This window comes from Tasmannia lanceolata, unplaced genomic scaffold, assembly GCF_043159265.1.
Source record: "Tasmannia lanceolata isolate RefF3 unplaced genomic scaffold, GAP_Taslan_0.1 ptg000002l, whole genome shotgun sequence".
In the NCBI taxonomy this organism is placed as follows: Eukaryota; Viridiplantae; Streptophyta; class Magnoliopsida; order Canellales; family Winteraceae; genus Tasmannia; species Tasmannia lanceolata.
This window is the reverse complement of record NW_027518679.1, coordinates 45,253,827-45,272,004: the sequence shown is the minus strand read 5'-3', so window position 1 is coordinate 45,272,004 and position 18,178 is coordinate 45,253,827. Positions and strand designations below refer to the sequence as shown.

The 18,178-nt window shown below is 39.5% G+C and overlaps 1 protein-coding gene and 1 long non-coding RNA gene across 2 annotated transcripts; both read right to left on the bottom strand.

Moving 5' to 3' along the window:
• Positions 1–2,363: 2,363 nt before the first annotated feature.
• On the bottom strand, positions 2,364–17,992 carry LOC143875203 (O-Glycosyl hydrolases family 17 protein). Its single transcript, XM_077376948.1, has 2 exons — positions 17,515–17,992; positions 2,364–3,826 (listed from the first exon to the last, which is right to left on the bottom strand). Exons 1-2 carry the CDS (start codon positions 17,844–17,846, stop codon positions 2,722–2,724), a joined length of 1,437 nt encoding a protein of 478 aa, XP_077233063.1. The 5' UTR covers positions 17,847–17,992; the 3' UTR covers positions 2,364–2,721.
• On the bottom strand, positions 6,900–8,528 carry LOC143875219 (uncharacterized). The gene is made up of 2 exons (XR_013249881.1): positions 8,236–8,528; positions 6,900–7,887 (listed from the first exon to the last, which is right to left on the bottom strand). It is a non-coding gene; the product is annotated as an uncharacterized LOC143875219 (long non-coding RNA).
• Positions 17,993–18,178: the final 186 nt, after the last annotated feature.

The window sequence follows — 18,178 nt, the reverse complement described above, 5'->3', positions numbered from 1 at the left end:
ATGGCGCCAATCTGTTAGGCCCGAAATCGGTTAACAGATATGACAGTGACGTAAGAGCCGAGCTGGAGGGCTCGAGGAGGTGAAATGGAGGTTAGAGTCCTGATTAACTATATCCTGCACAGAAGCAAACGAGGTCAGAATGGCCGACCCGGAGTGTACTCCGGACAGACCCTTCGACACTCAAGTCAGTAAGAGCCGGAGTGAAGGGGTGGTTTTTAGAGTGGTGGGTAAGAATTCAATACCCTGATTTATGAGCTTTGGGAGCCTTTTTATAGGGAAAGTTTGGGGTAGGTGGGGAGTTAATGCCCCAAAGCAGGTGTCGACCAGCTATAGGTTCAGGTTCACCTACTCCGAGGGAATTACCAAACTACCCCTGCTGACGTGGGTACTGCAGTGGGCCCTCCTCTAGCCACGTGTTGGAAGCCAACAGGCTGCTGCGTTTTTGCACCCCTTTGGCTATAGTATGGCATAAGAGAGAAACATGAGAATCTTCAAAGATAAAGAAAAACAAGAATAGTCAGGATCATATCTGAGATAAAGATGAGAATTTATATGATGGGCGGCTGTGAAAACACGTGAAGTCTAAAAAAGTAGGTACAGCTCAATCCATATGATAATCCAAACCGTTCATCTGTTTGGGCACAACGTAAATAGGTTGTGCCCCAAAAGCCATTTCCATAGAATGATCCTAACCTTCTGATCTGAACTATTCTGAATATGGAGTGCCCTCAAAATCATTTATGGAATCTTCTACAGATCAGACGGTTAGGATCATCCTATGTACATGATTTTTGGGGCACAACCTATTTATGTTGTGCAGATGAACTTGGATCATCATATGGATTGGGCCGTACCTAGTTTTTTAGACTTCACGTGTTTTCACGGCCACCCATCATATATAAATTCTTAGATAAAGATAGACCTCATCATCTCTTGGGCAAAGTCAAGCCATCTCTTGGATTCATATTCAATGACCGATAAGTTTAGAAATTGGCAACCAATCATTTGGGAGAAAATAGTTCAAATCCCTCCTTCTCCATTATGCAACCCGCTCACTCTTAGTTGGTTCAAGCTTAACTTTGATGTCAATGCCAACCGCAAACCGGACCCGGCAAGGATAGGAGGACTCATCCGTGACGCCAAGGGCAGTATAATCTTTTCAGACTCCGGACCATGCGAATCTAATTAGGCGCACTTGGGCGAGTGGAGAAGCACCAGGACCTTGGAAACTATCACCTATCATATTGGAAATCCGAGACAACTGCAAATTTCATCTGTCCAAGTTTCTTGCATACTTTCAAATTTGCCAATGAAAAGGCGGGAGAGTGGATACTCCGTGCAGAAGAGTTTTATCCTAGTGTAGCTCATGTCCTCTTGGTTGAGGTTTAAAGTACTATTCTATTGTTTTAGCCTAACACTTCAACAGTTTACCATACAATGTTGGGACAGCATCTCTCCTCCATCTTTACTTACTGAAGTCACCTTTAAAACACAAAAAACAAAAACTCATTACCGTTTTTTTTTCGAAAGGTGGAACTCAAAGCACATTATTAAATATAATAAAAAAGATGTCGGCCCACCACTTTTTAACTGAAATGATATATAAAACCTGAGTATCTTAAATTAAATAAGAATATTAGAGGTTAATTTAATTTCTTTGTTGTAGAAATATCACATTAACTCCTTTCATGGGGGCGAGCGTCAAAGTATAAAAGATTGAATAATGCCTCCTTCAACAGCTTAAGCTTCTGGAGTAATTGGTTGTTTCACATGGTATCAGAGCAATTGTCTCATCGGCAGGTCCTCTGTTCAAAACCTGGAGAGTTTGATATTAAAAATCCAAGTGTACGGCCAACCCAAAAGATGGGCCACATATGAGGGGGAGTGTAGAAGTCTAAATGATTAAATAACACCAACTCTCAACAGCTCAAACTTGTGGAGTAATTGGTTGTCTTCACATGGTATCAGAGCAATTGGCCCTGTGTTCTCCTTGATATTAAAAATCCACATCTAATGGCCTACCCAAAAGAGAGGCCACATGTGCCATGTGTAGGCTAACCCTAAAAAGAGGAGCCACACGTAAGAGGGAGTGTTAAAAGTATAAAAGATTAAATAAAGCATTCTCCAACAGCTTACGCTTTTGGAGTAATTGGTTGTTTCACCATTAAATGTGCTTGCCAATTCCAAGCAAGAAACCACCATTCTGCTTGATAACCTGCTCCGATTTCATAAATTGATGTCTGAGCTACTCCTTTGACAAATGAACCGATACCCGTGATCCAAAACAAAAGTTAACTATGGATCTAATACATCTTGCAAGAAAAACCAACAAAAAATCAGAGGAAAATATTGCAAGATAAAAATAGGGAGAACAATATAAAGACCCTGCAAAATTCAAGTTCTCACTACACACCGCCACCCAAACACAACTGCTATTTCCAGATTTCTGTTCTCACTCCACTATCCAAATCTAATGGATATAATCAAAGATTGAAAAAGCAGCAACTAATTGAAGTTCAATCACTACCAAGGTGTGTTCTTTCAAATGAGAACAGAAAAGACGGCTCTGAGAGAATCACAAAACTTGTACAACATGGCAAAATCTACAAGCTCAAGTGATGAAACAATCCCAAACTGTGGCAAACAAGCCAACAAGATCTCCCCGCATAGCAAATCTCTCCAATGACAATCTAAACAAACTCTTGCATACCAGTATATTTACTACAAACCATTCAACCATACCATTAGCAGGAACATCCACCAGACGAGCAAAGTCCCATGCAAGGAAGTAGAAAGCGATGTGTCGAGCCCAACAGAAAACCTACACTCACCAACAGAAGGGTCTACAGTAGTTATGAGGCCCAACCCACCAAAATCACAGCTCTCTGCCTTCTGGTCTTGTTGCTGGTAGTAACTATTAAAAGCATATGAAACATTTCCCGGCCAACCTACAGAAAAGCAAGAGCCTCCAGGAGATAAGGCAGTACAGTCAGCATGAGAACACGCTTCTAAAGCACTGGCAGAGACATTTGAGTTTGACAAGTCCTTGTTGTTATTCACCACACACCATTTGGATGCAAGATATTCTACATTCTGAGCGTTGACAAGATCCCTCGACCCTTGGCCTAAATCCACATTGTACTTAGCCTGGCCATCAAAAGTGAATACACCCCAATGTCTCTCAAAGTTCCCAGTGGCTATGCTTCTCTGATCTTCATCTAACAGGCTGAGAATGTAGGTCTCTATTGGAGGCTTCCGAGGTCTGAGTGGAGTGCCGGCGTTGCTCTTCAAATGATCCACTAGGCCTTTCATGAATGTCTGAGCAGTTGAGGATGAGGCATTCATTGCTCCATCTGTGGGCCATCCTATCTGCCCAACGATAATTTCCATGCTACGAAAGCCAACCTTTGACAAAGCTGTAATAAGAGTATCAATGCTTGTGTCGAAGCTATTTTTGTATGTCTTATGGTCATCTATTAGTGAATGTGCAGTTGGTTGGAAGAGGGCATACTCAATGGAGAAGTTCTTAGTTTGGTGAAGGCTCGAGAAAGGGTAGATGTTGACAACAAAAGGTGATCCCTGCTTGCTTAGAAATGAGAGGAGTTGGATCATGGTTTTGTTGAGATCTTGCCTAAAGTGCCCTTTCGATGGAAGGTAAGAATCAGACTGGTAGGCATCGGAATTGCAGGGTACAACAATTTTCAACTTGTCTGCTAACTTTGCTTTCGTCAAAGCCAGCAGGATGTTAGTCACCGCACCGATGACAAAGGGCTTGAACTGTTCTCCATAGCTTTGGAGGAAGGGCTCATCTCCAACGGCAATGTACCTGTAAATAGTTCTGTTAGAATATCATAATAAAAATGCACAAATCTGAGGAATGATTCCTTCATGATATGCTCTTTTTTGTAGTAATTGCTGCCACTTTTTTTTATTGACGTGATTATCTTCCGAAAGAAAAGAAACAGCAAGCATCTAACTGTAGTACAGTGGTTGACTACTCTAGTTATAACCACGGTTTTCGTTGTAGTCTTCCTCACATTCAAAAGTATCAAAGAGATATTGGGCAAATTCATACCTCATGCATAGATATAATTATGAAAAACGACAGTGGCAGGCATCATTTAGTTGTTTCACAGGTTAATGCATATCAAAGTCTGACTATCTTGATCTGGTTCCACCTCACAAACATTTCAACACCCAAAACTAGCACATTTTTTTTAAAACGGTGACTTTATCGATTCAAACTAGCATAATTAATTTTAGTTTACATGTAAGGCACTACAAAATGCATAAAACTAAGATAAAAATAGAGTTTGAAGTTTACTAACAGGATACCAAAGCTTCCATAGAGGGTTTGGTGAGACATGAGAGGAAATAGGGTTCACTCTAGCTGCTAGTATATACTAGAGTCTAGCATATACCATTGCGTAACATGTGCTTGCGTATACCATTGTGTACTTTCATGTGTAAGGACCTGGGGTAATTATCCAATTTCTATATGTTATTCTTGTTAAAAAGTACCTTGAGATAAATAGTGAGATTAGAGGAGGAAGAGATAGAAATCACACGGGGAGAAGAGTAATCTGATTTTTCTTTTCTTTTTTTCTTTTTTCTTTATCTTTTGATAAATCGTACTACCTCACCTTCTCTTTTATTATTAAACCACCTGTCAAAGGTTATTAGAATTCCGAAAAACCTCTGAAAGCCAAATCAAAAAGAAAAGAAAAGGTGAGATAGTGCAATTATCAAAACATGGCAACACCAATATCAGTAGCCTAACAATCTTTTCACTTGTTGATGGTGCCATCATATTTTTGCTTTAGCATGAAAACTCAATTGCAGCAACCACATTTTCTCTACAAGTCAAGTCCATAGTTACTAGGGTGGGAAACAAAACGTGAAACGGAAACGGGAAACGCATCAAAATAAATATAGGGGAAATGAGAAAATGATAGAAAATCGTATGAAAAAGGTCTTAGGAAACACATTAGAAGCGTTTCATAAACAATAGAAAAAACAATCATGAAATACAAGGAAAACACGAAATATGTGGTTTTGTAGATTTAAATTTTATTAATTTCAAATTTCTATTTGAAATTTTCTTATTTTTATTTTTATTACAATATATGCTATTGTTTTCTTTTTTAATATCTATTCCACAATTTTTGATGTGTTTTTTCAAAAATGATTTTCGTAAGTTCCACACATGTTTCCTACACGTTTTGCATGCATTTTCTACGACTGTTGAATACGTTTATCACGCTTTTCACACATGATTCCCATGCGTTTCTCATATGTTTCCCATGCGTTTCGGAAACATTTCTCCAATTTTTTTTTCATGTTACGGTAACATTTACGAAACGCAGGAAACGCGTTTTAGGGAAACGAGTTTCCCACCCGCGAGAAACGCGTTTTAGGTGAAACGAGTTTCCCACCCGCCCAAGGAGTTTCCGGAAACTATGTTCCAGTCACAATGTCCCACGTGTCAATATTGTAGAGAGCATTAATCTCTTCCACCATAGCTTTTAAACCTATCATTGGTTAATGCCTCTGCTAATGATTGTAGAAAACCACGATCTTTAATCACACAAATAGGATCAAACATGATGTACAACAAACATTAAGAAGAGATGCAAGAAACACAATCACAAAAAGCAAGAACACAAGATTTACGTGGTTCGGCACTGTGCTCACATCCACTGAAGAAGAGTTCACTATTTTGGTTTAGGGTAACAAAACTCTCTTTTTCTCTCGGCCAAGAAAACTCAGAGAAAATTTCACAATCCATAACCCTAATAGGTGGCTTATATATCAATGCCACTACATCAAGAAAATTACCGATATACTCTTTAGCACAAAACCAAAAGTTAAATTTTCCTTATGGGACGCTGCCCCATGCATGCCCAACTCAACCCTCGTGTACGTCGTGCACATTGGTCTGTCAGGGTACTATATCACTGCCAAAATACAAGACATCTGAACAACAATGATGATGCCCCATTTGACATTATCACTTGATTCGCTCAGAGTTAGTTAGATTCCCTACTGAAAAGAGGAGTTGAAGATTAACTAAGAAGTTCTGTCTCACAAGCTTCTGAGTTTCTATCCATATTAGATAAAAAGACAGTAGAACTTGTGTCTGTTGCTGAATTACCTAACTAATCTCAGTTTATCTCAAGCCCTCTGCGGAAAGCTTGATCTGTGAAAAGATCAAGACATGATCCTAATGTCTTTATGAGGACAAGCAGTTCTATTTGCGGGAATCTTAACTTGAGTCTAGGTTGACATGCTAAACTGTGACTGTTTGGTTCTCGATATCCATGCTCCTAATAACTTTGGCTGAATGATGAGTTTGGTGATTTTATCCTTCAAGCTTAGTCCATTCTCCACTAGAGAAGCTCTGTAGCTAAAGCCCATTTGGACTTTCGGAAAGCTTCAGTCAAGGAATAATACCGGTTGATAATCAGGCTACATGCTGGACTGAGTTGAATGGGTTCTCAGCAGACAGGATCTTTCAAACCTGAGAACAAATTCAAGACAGCAGCCTCAAAGTGGTTTCAGAAATGAATTTTCCTGGATTTTCTGCAGTACCTCGTTGTTTGATCCATGAGATTTTCAGACATAGTAGCAGGAAGTAGTCAACATATGAACAGATCTGAATTTTCATGGGTCTTTTCTTGAAAATTCTTCAACAAATTGCTGTAGTTTTTACAATGATTTGAATTTGAATTTGAGTAGGGCTGAGATTCCCCTTTTGGAGGGAAAAACTCCTAAGTGCAGAAATTTCACTTTGATTCTTGAAGATTGGAGGCTTGTTTTCCAAGATTTCTCTTCCGAGATCAATCCATTTCGTCCCTGTTTAATGCAAGGTTCAATCAATCTACTGTAGATCCTGCATCTCCCTCCAAGATCCAAAGCAATTTGATGAGAAGAAATAAAAAACAATCAAGGAAACTTGCAAGAACAATCCAATCTGCCCAGAAATTTTAAGGATGCTGCAACCTTGAATTCCATGAATAAAGTTGGTGAGATCTATCCTTGATTTTCGTCTCCTGCAAGTATAATTGTACCTCTTACAATTCAATAGATCTGTGATCTTGTCATGATCTTTGATCTAAACAAAGATGGAAAGGCCTAAAGACTAACACATTGATAGAGCCACTCTATAAAGGCCAGGGAACTCGTCTTTTGACGGGCAAGCACCACACCAAAGATCATGCCAGAATCGAATCCGCACCCAAAACTCATTCTACATCTGATACCCAGCTGAAAGACATTTTTGTCACCCGGGGTCTCTCTTCAAACAATGACTCTATGGAAACTAAAATCATTTTGAGAAGCTCACCCACCAAAACTAGAATCATTACTTCTCAGTAATCACAGCATGCAAAGATGATCCTGCTCCTCCACAACCACTATCTCAAATGCGTGTTGTTCATCTCTCTAAGAATGCATATACTAAGACCCCATTCAGGCTTCGACTTGCAGACAACCTCCCAGCTAATCAATAGTACTTCGTACTCTCCTCATCGTTCCATAAGAAGCTCTTCAAAAGTTGATACACCCTATGAATAATGCTAGGGCACCAAAATAGAGTCATGAAGTATAGGGGAAGGTTGGCCAGCATCGCTTTGAGTGGATAAGCAGTTTGCGGAGGCAGATCTTCTCACTGATTGCCTAATGGGTTTTGATCCGTCTTTCCTTTGGAGGAATATTGGTGACATCCTTCTGTAGGTCTTGGAAGGAAATAGATGAATAGGCGTGCCATGGAGGGTCGGCGGCCAAAATAGGAACCACCACCTCTGGGGAAGCTGAAACAGAACTTTGACGGCTCGAGACTCGGCAACTCTAGACCAGCTGGAACAAGGAGCTTCCTTGTTCGTAGATCTTTTAAGAATAGGGGACATGGTAAAGATAGAGGAAAAACCAATTTGTGAGATAAATTAAAAAATACACAGCAATTTCCATTGAGTGTTAGGGACTCATGGACACCAAGAACATGAAAATACCAAAGGAGGAAGAAAGACACAAAACCAACATGAGTGATGGGAAGCACCCATGGCAATGCGAGCCAAAAGATAGTAAGGGACAAGAGATGATTTGCCACCTCAACCATCAGGAATATGGTGAGTGGCACCATTCGGAAAAAGAAAAAAAAGAGAGAGAGAAATATGGTGAGTGACACTATATCAATCACCCACGAAACTTCAAAGAGTGCAGAGATGGAGAGCTCACCTATATGGTGTGTGAGGGCCGAGGGAGAGAACTCCTTACTTTTGAGTTATATTGATGGTAGCAATCTGCAGTAATGCGATTTCTTCCTTCACATATCTATCATCTGGTGAGACTCTGAGAGGATCTGCAAGCGTGGTAGAAGGAAATAGACATTGGTGCACAAGGGTAAACTAATCCTGAGTATCAGCTTGTGTGGACGTGGGAGCATACCATATTGGCCATGTGGGTACACCTTATCCATGTCAAAGGATATAGAGTCGAAGTCTTTCTCCTAGATAGGTGTTGGCATTGAAAATTATTACATATTAAAAATTATTAAAACATAGTACAGGAGACAAGGAGGAGGATAAAGATGAGGGTGTTGGAATAGAAAATCCGTGTGGTTCAGAGTTCCCTACTAAATTTAAGAATATATTATATATGCCTACATTCCTCAATATTACAAACATGTCACTTGATGTTTTTATCGATCTGGTTCCATCACTTTTAACATTTAATCCTTCTGCAAGAGTTCCTGATTTCAAATTGGAGAAAACCTGAAGACTTTAACAACTCTTAGTAGCAACTCAAGCTTCCAACCTTTTCAACCTCATTATGAAAGGAGGAATGAAAGACATTTGGTGATAAGGCAATTTCGTCATTTTGATTAAATGCTCGGTAAGAATTGGACAAGATAAAAGTGAGACTTGCAGGGTAACCACTACTTCTTTCCTATTAACGAAAATTATAATTTGTTACCTAATTTAGCAAGATAATATGCTTTCATGGTAAACTATACTTAAATTACGAATGAAGAGCTCCTTGGTCACAATTTTCAAACATAACAATTCAACATGAAAGAGGATTTTGAAGCTTCTGTCATTCCTTGAGGATGTCTTGTTTGATTACACCCTTTCACAAGCCCCTTTAACACAATTATGTGTTCAAGAAGATTTTCGCCTTCGTGCATCTTCAATTCGTACAATTGCCACTTCACATACAATTGTTTGGGCAAGCTTTTTGGCATTTTAATCTTCTCTAACTTATCCCATAACTTTGGCATCGATTCTTCTTCCATAACGCTAAAAACAACGCTATCCGCTAGATACAGTCAAATTGTGTTGATTGCCTTCGACTCTATGTATTATCACTCGATATCCGTCATCTTCTCTAGCTTCCCATCTTTTCCCTTCAACGTCTTAGCCAGGCCTTGTTGAACAAGAATGTCTTTTACCCCCATCTGTCATAGGGCAAAACTACCATTTTCGTCAAATCGATCGATGTTGAACCGGGCAAAACTCAACTTTATTGGCATTTCAAATAACCCTACACCTCTAAACAGGATTAAATTTGATCGTTCCACACATAGGAGAAAATATGGGAAAGGCAAGTAGGTAATCCCCTCTAGACACACCGATCAATCTAATCAATCCTAGATTGATACGATAACCTTTCGAAATTATAGAGAAATATTTAGATGGTAAATGCCTTGTTACGGAGCTCCACTTAGAAAGAGAATCTCTCGAACAATCTGTCTACCGCCAATGATCACTATAACCATGATCCAATCACAACACCCGGATCGCTCCAACCGCAGCCAAACCGACGATCACTCCATCCATGGCTCTGATACCGCTTGTTGAGAAATCCGTTCGGAAAATCTCAACCAATCGTGCGCAAAAGTAAGAAAATCATAGAAATAAAAGAAAAACACAAGATGAACATCGAGTATTTAACCATTCAAAAAAAAAAAGAAACATCAAGTTTTTATGTTGGTCATCCAAGCTGCTTACGTCTGCAGGCGTCTGCAGGCGAAAACATGGTCTTCCACTATGAGAAAGCAAAATACAACGATTACATTGGATTAAAGCCTCAAACCCACAGATGATAACCCTTTCCTTTCTTAACCAAGACTGTGTTAAAGATTTTTCAAAATCAAGTGTTTTTGGTCAAAACAATTTTTGGAAAATATTTTCTTTAAGTGTGTTTTGGAAAAAGAAAAACTTTTCTTTGGAAATAGTTGCTTTTTGCAAGAGAAAGAGAATAGTGTAATGTAGTTGAAAAGATAGTCCCAAATCGGATGAGAGAAAAGAAAGAGAAGGGCTTATAAAGCACTACACTTTTCTATTACTTGTTTGATTGCACATTGAGTTGAACCCATGGTTGGACCCGCGGGACGGTGCAACGCACCGTTCGCACACGCGCACGCGCACACGCACGCGCGGCGTGGGCAATGGGCTATAGGGCGCATAGTGGCGCTTTATTGGCGCTTTTTTAGGCGCACTTTGCACTTCGCACGCCGCATCGTAGCGAGGAGCGATTGGAGCCTTTAATTTTTCCAGATCTGATCTGGACCGTTGGATCTAGACGATTGTGGATCGGTCTAGTGGGTGGGCCCAATAGTTCAAAGGCCCATCAAGCCCAAGCCCAGTGTCGAATAGTTCGATTGGGTTGGGCTTTGATTCGAGCACAACGGTCGGCCCAGCGGGCCCAGTGCTCCAACGGTCAGTGGGTGCGATCCATTGGGTTGTGTCCCTTCCCAACGGTCAAGGATCTAAGGGGTGCGATCTGTACCATAGATGGATCATCTAACGGTTAGATGGGAGGACGGGAATTTAAATATCCCAACAGACTCTCTAGGATTGATCTGGTTCGTTGAATCGCGTATGGCCGCGATCTAACGGCCAGAATTCAAACCGATCTGGAAAGACTCTATACAGGGGTGCTTTTCACACTGAAAAGACACCAGAGGCTCTATAAAAGTTGCAGAACCCAACCATTTCAAAGTACAATCGAATTTACCCATTTCTGGATAAATTCTTAAGACTTCTAGTGCATTATACTCTCTTTCTTGCTCCCACCAAAATTCGTTTTACTAAACTATTTTCTTATTTTTTATCTAATTACTGTTATACTGCAGTAACAGAAATTAGACTGATTCTCTCAGGCTTGTAAGATTCTAAGGGCATTTCGGATTTGAGTCCGCTTGTGCATAGCGTCGTCAAATTAGTAGGACATTCCTACTGGCTTCATTGTATCTTGGAGGCAGTTCGCGGATCCCCTTTGCACACTTCTAGTGGGGGCGAAATCTGTCTTAAGGAAAGCGATTTCGCGCCTTGAAGCAAACTGGTTACTGTTTTTTCTTTCCAACAGATACAGAATTATTTCTCTAACAATCTTAAGACATATTTTTCTTTGCTTCAATGGCGTTGTACTCAATCCGTCAAATGTCCCAAGACTTTGTCAAACTTGAGCGATTTGACAAAGGGAATTTCAAGCGATGGCAGAAGAAGTTGCACTTCATCCTTACGTCGCTCAAAGTAGTTCGAGTTCTCACATCCCCAAGGCCGACAACAGTTGAAAATGAGACATTAGCGCAGGCTCGTGCAAGAATGAAATGGGAACAAGATGATTACATCTGCAAAGGGCACATCCTCAATGCTATGTCGGATACTTTGTTCGACATATATCAGGGAATGGGATCGGCAAGTGAGATTTGGAACGCACTCGAAGCGAAGTACATGGCGGAGGATGCTAGCAGCAAAAAATTCTCTGTGAGTCGTTTCCTGAATTATCGCATGGTAGATGATAAACCTGTTATTGATCAACTGCATGAAATCCAACACATGGTGAGTCAAATTCATTTGCAAGGCATTTTACTTGATGATTCCTTTATAATTCCGTCGATTATTGACAAACTTCCGCCAAGTTGGAAAGAATTTAGAAAAAGTCTTAAACACAAGAAAGAAGAGATTTCTCTTGATGACTTGGCTCTATGCCTCAGGATTGAGGAAGAGTCAAGGATTAGAGATCATAAAGATGATCATGAGAATTCTTCCTCTAAGATACACTTGGTGGAAAATGTCAATAAACCAAACCAACAAGGGAAAGGCAATCGGAAGAGAAACAAACACCCTGACAAGAAGAATAATAAAAATAAGAAAAGGAAGGGTGCTTGTTTTAATTGTGGCAAACCAGGCCACTACAAGAGTGAATGTCGACTTCTTAAAGATAAGAAGTCGGGAACACCAACAGACAACAACAAGTTTGTGGCCATGATTTCAGAAGCAAATATTCTTGAAGATGGCAATGATTGGTGGATTGACTCGGGTGCGACGAGGCATGTCTGCAAAGAAAGGAATCTGTTTTCGACCTATGAAACGGTTGAAGATGGAAGTGTCCTTTACATGGGCAATTCGTCGACGGCAGAAGTCAAAGGAAGAGGCAAAGTAGAACTGGAATTTACATCCGGCAAGCGCCTCACTCTTACCGATGTCTTTCATGTACCTGAAGTGCGAAAGAATTTAGTTTTTGGAAGCATTCTTAACAAGAATGGCTTCAAGCTCGTATTTGAATCTGACAAATTCATTCTTTCTAAGGGGGGTACCTTTGTTGGAAAGGGATATATGTATGAAGGGATGTTTAAACTCAATATCAATAAAGTAAATGTCTTTGCTTATGTTGTTGACTCTTTATCTTTATGGCATAATCGTTTAGGACATGTTAATACTAGGAAAATGCATGATATGGTTAAGTTAGATTTAATTCCAAAATGTGAAATTGATTTAGTAGATAAATGCAAAATATGTATGCAAACTAAATTAATAACTAAACCATTTCTCTCAGTAGATAGAACTTCTAATCTGTTAGACCTTGTACATAGCGATGTATGCGATATACATAGTGTTCCTACCAAGGGAGGTAAAAAGTATTTTGTTACTTTTATAGATGATTTTACTAAATTTTGCTATGTATATTTACTTAGTCATAAAGATGAAGTGTTGGAAAAGTTTAAGGTTTATAAAACAGAAGTAGAAAACCAATGTGAAACATGCATTAAATGCCTTAGATCTGATAGGGGTGGTGAATACCATTTCCCTCTTTTCTGTGAATCAGTGGGCATAGTTCATGAAACTTCTGCCCCTTATACACCACAGCAAAATGGTGTAGCAGAAAGAAAAAATAGAACTTTACCTGAAATGGTTAATGCTATGCTTGTTAATTCTGGTTTGAATAAAATTTTTTGGGGTGAAGCATTACTTACTGCTTGTTACATATTGAATAGGGTACCAAGTAAAAAGAATAATGTAACCCCTTATGAGCTTTGGAAGAAAAGAAAACCAAACTTGAATTATCTTAAAGTTTGGGGTTGTAGAGCCATTGTTAAAGTTCCTAAACCTAAATTAAGAAAATTAGGTGAGAAGGGTATAGAGTGTATTTTTTTAGGATATGCTAGCCATAGTAAGGCATATAGGTTTCTAGTTATAGAACCTAATGATTTTCTACAAATTAATACAATAATTGAATCTAGAGATGCCTTCTTCTATGAGAATAGGTTCACTTCAATTCCAAAAGAAGTTCAGCCTAGTAATACTGTGGAACTTTCTTTAGAACCACAAACAAAAGATGGTGAACCTAGTGAAATAAGAAGAAGTAAAAGAGATAGAAGTGAAAAGAGTTTTGGTCCTGACTTTGTTACTTACCTAGTAGAAGGGACAAGAGAAAAACTCAAATCTTCTATAATGTTAGATTTAAATGTAGAAAGTGACCCTCAAACCTATACGGAAGCCATAAAGTCACAGGATGTCGCTTTTTGGAAAGAAGCAATTAATGACGAAATGGATTCTATTATGGGTAATAAGACTTGGTATTTAGTTGATCTACCACCTGGATCTAAACCTATTGGGTGTAAGTGGATCTTCAAAAAGAAGATCAAAGTAAATGGAACTATAGAAAAGTTTAAAGCTAGGTTAGTTGCCAAAGGGTTTACTCAAAAACCCGGAATTGATTATTTTGATACATATGCTCCCGTTGCTAGGATTTCTACCATTAGAGTCTTGATTGCTCTTGCTTCCATATACAAACTTCACATTCACCAAATGGATGTTAAAACAGCATTCTTAAATGGTGAACTTGATGAAGAAGTGTATATGGAACAACCTGAAGGTTTCATTTTACCTGGTCAAGAGCATAAAGTCTGTAAATTAGTCAAATCTTAATATGGCCTAAAGCAAGCTCCTAAGCAATGGCATGAAAGATTTGATAAGGTGTTAGTCTCTAATGGTTATAGAATTCATGAGTCAGATAAATGTGTATATAGTAACTTTAAAGGTGGTAGTGGTGTTATTATATGTTTATATGTTGATGATATGTTAATATTTAGTACAGATTTTGAATGTATTCAAAGTACTAAATTATTTTTATCTCAAAACTTTGATATGAAAGATATGGGTGAAGCAGATGTGATCTTGGGTATAAGAATCATAAGACATAACAGTAGTTTGATTCTAACCCAGTCACATTATATTGAAAAAGTTCTTAAAAAGTTTAATCATTTTGATTGTTCACCTGCTTCAACTCCTTTTGATCCTAGTGGGAAGTTATATCTTAATTCTAGAAGGACTATTTCTCAACTAGGGTATGCTAGTGTGATTGGTAGCCTTATGTATGCTATGACCTGTACTAGGCCAGACATAGCATTTGCTGTGGGTAAACTTAGTAGGTTTACCAGTAATCCAAATTTCTCTCATTGGAATGCAGTCTATAGAGTATTAAAATATTTAAAGAAAACTATAGACTATGGTTTATGTTATGGTGGTTATCCAACTGTAATAGAAGGATACACTGACGCTAGTTGGATAACTGAGCGTATAGATCATACATCAACCAGTGGGTGGATTTTCACCCTTGGTGGGGGAGCAGTCTCCTGGGCCTCTAAGAAACAAACATGCATTTCAACATCCACTATGGAAGCAGAGTTTATAGCTCTGGCAGCATGTTGTAAAGAGGCGGAATGGGTTCGGAATTTGTTATTGGAAATTCCGTTATGGCCTAATCCTGTGCCATCGATTTATGTCCACTGTGATAGTCAGGCCACACTATCAAGGGCATATAATCATGTTTATAATGGTAAGTCCAGGCATATAGGACTTAGACACAGTACTGTGAGAGAGTTACTTACTAATGGAGTAGTAACTATTGATTTTGTGAGATCAAGCCAAAATTTGGCTGATCCATTTACTAAAGCTCTTGCGAGAGATATGGTGTGTAAAACATCATTAGGGATGGGGTTAAAGCCATTACCAAATAGTCACCAATGATGGAATCTCGACTCAACACTTGAATAAATATCAAGTCTTGAGTTCAATAAGTCAAAGTACATCATATAGAGTGATTGCAAGCACTATAATATATATTATATTTCCATCCCAAGGTAAAGTGCTTGGTACCTGTAATGTATAAAAGGGAAAGGCTGAGCATTTGAGCTCTTAATAGACTTATAACAAAGTGTTGGAGTGTTATAGTTACAGGGGCACTCTTGATAAGTCTACCTATGTGAGTGTGGGAGTGGTGCCGCTTCCTATGAGACCTGGCTAGTTTCTAGAGCACTCATGAAACCAAGATATAGACACAAGGCCAATTCATGTGTCGGTTTTTTAGAAATTGCCTAAAGAGATAAATTCTTATGTGTGAGATGTGTCCGGTTAACCAAATAGAATCGCTAGTTCAAAGACATGTCTACTATGCAATTCTGGTTAACTTTGATGTGTTTTCACTAAGTAAAGGTTCAAATCGAAAGATACCTTTATTTATGCATAAAAATTCCAAGCCTGATGAGAAAATCTTTTTTGATTTTGAAAATGGTGGGGGATTGTTAAAGATTTTTCAAAATCAAGTGTTTTTGGTCAAAACAATATTTGGAAAATATTTTCTTTAAGTGTGTTTTGGAAAAAGAAAAACTTTTCTTTGGAAATAGTTGCTTTTTGCAAGAGAAAGAGAATAGTGTAATGTAGTTGAAAAGATAGTCCCAAATCGGATGAGAGAAAAGAAAGAGAATGGCTTATAAAGCACTACACTTTTCTATTACTTGTTTGATTGCACATTGGGTTGAACCCATGGTTGGACCCGCGGGACGGTGCAACGCACCGTTCGCACACGCGCACGCGCACACGCACGCGCGGCGTGGGCAATGGGCTATAGGGCGCATAGTGGCGCTTTATTGGCGCTTTTTTAGGCGCACTTTGCACTTCGCACGCCGCATCGTAGCGAGGAGCGATTGGAGCCTTTAATTTTTCCAGATCTGATCTTGACCGTTGGATCTAGACGATTGTGGATCGGTCTAGTGGGTGGGCCCAATAGTTCAAAGGCCCATCAAGCCCAAGCCCAGTGTCGAATAGTTCGATTGGGTTGGGCTTTGATTCGAGCACAACGGTCGGCCCAGCGGGCCCAGTGCTCCAACGGTCAGTGGGTGCGATCCATTGGGTTGTGTCCCTTCCCAACGGTCAAGGATCTAAGGGGTGCGATCTGTACCATAGATGGATCATCTAACGGTTAGATGGGAGGACGGGAATTTAAATATCCCAACAGACTCTCTAGGATTGATCTGGTTCGTTGAATCGCGTATGGGCGCGATCTAACGGCTAGAATTCAAACCGATCTGGAAAGACTCTATACAGGGGTGCTTTTCACACTGAAAAGACACCAGAGGCTCTATAAAAGTTGCATAACCCAACCATTTCAAAGTACAATCGAATTTACCCATTTCTGGATAAATTCTTAAAACTTCTAGTGCATTTTACTCTCTTTTTTGCTCCCACCAAAATTCGTTTTACTAAACTATTTTCTTATTTTTTATCTAATTACTGTTATACTGCAGTAACAGAAATTAGACTGATTCTCTCAGGCTTGTAAGATTCTAAGGGCATTTCGGATTTGAGTCCGCTTGTGCATAGCGTCGTCAAATTAGTAGGACATTCCTACTGGCTTCATTGTATCTTGGAGGCAGTTCGCGGATCCCCTTTGCACACTTCTAGTGGGGGCGAAATCTGTCTTAAGGAAAGCGATTTCGCGCCTTGAAGCAAACTGGTTACTGTTTTTTCTTTCCAACAGATACAGAATTATTTCTCTAAGAGACTGTACCACAACCCAAGAGAGAAAAAAAGGTCTAGAAGACCACCCACCCCACCCCAAACACACAGCCTTTCTCTCTCTCTCTCTTTGGTTTCTCTCATCATCTCACGGCAGAGATCTAGCCACCACCTTATGATCGTAGGTACAAGGAGCTTCTATCACATAGTTTTCCAAAACCCTAGAGTGCCTCTCTTTCCCACCACAACTACAAAACCTAGTCGTGGGAAACAAGACACTTTCCCAACAAGGTGACCCCCATTTCTCATGCCTCCTCTTTTTGCATATTTTATAGTTAAGTATAGCCCTCTTTTCTAAAGCAATGCTCCTCCAAATCCATAACCCAAAGTCTCCCATACCCATAAAAACAAAAACAAAAAAATGGCAACTTACCCGATTCGAACACGTCCAACTCCACCATTAGAAAAATAGCGGGTAATGTTATCATGAACCCAACTCTCTGCAACCTTCTTAGAAGAACTCAAACTCTTGAGCATGGCATTAGGAATCCCAACCATGACATTAATTCCAGACCCAGAAAGAGATTCAACCACCTGAGGATCGGCATCAAAGAGCTTGACTCTGGTGATATTATTAGCTTGTAGTAATTTCACAACTTTAGAAGGTGGGAGAGGGTGTGATGATGAAGTCCCCCAGTTTATGCCAATGGCTCCAACCCTTGATACCCAGAGAATGACAAGCCCCCAAAAGGCAACACTTGCCATTTTCGTAACTCTCTCAGTTTTTTTGTCTTTTTACTCTTTCATCCAATTGGGGTGAGAGAGAGAGAGAGAGGGAGAGGGGGAGAGGGTACTTCAAATGTTAAAAGAAAGGTGGTCGGAAGGGTATATATGTTTTGGGCTTTGATTAGTTTTTGTAAAAAGAAACATTGTCTATGTATCTCCTCAGGCTCACATACACAAAATTAATCACTATTTCAATGATGGGTGATCTTTATTGCATTAGGATTTAGGATGAGATTATGGTTGGATTGCATCCCATCTCACTCTTTGGCTCTTTTTGGCTTTGTTTGGTTGAGACACTTTGCCACAAAAAC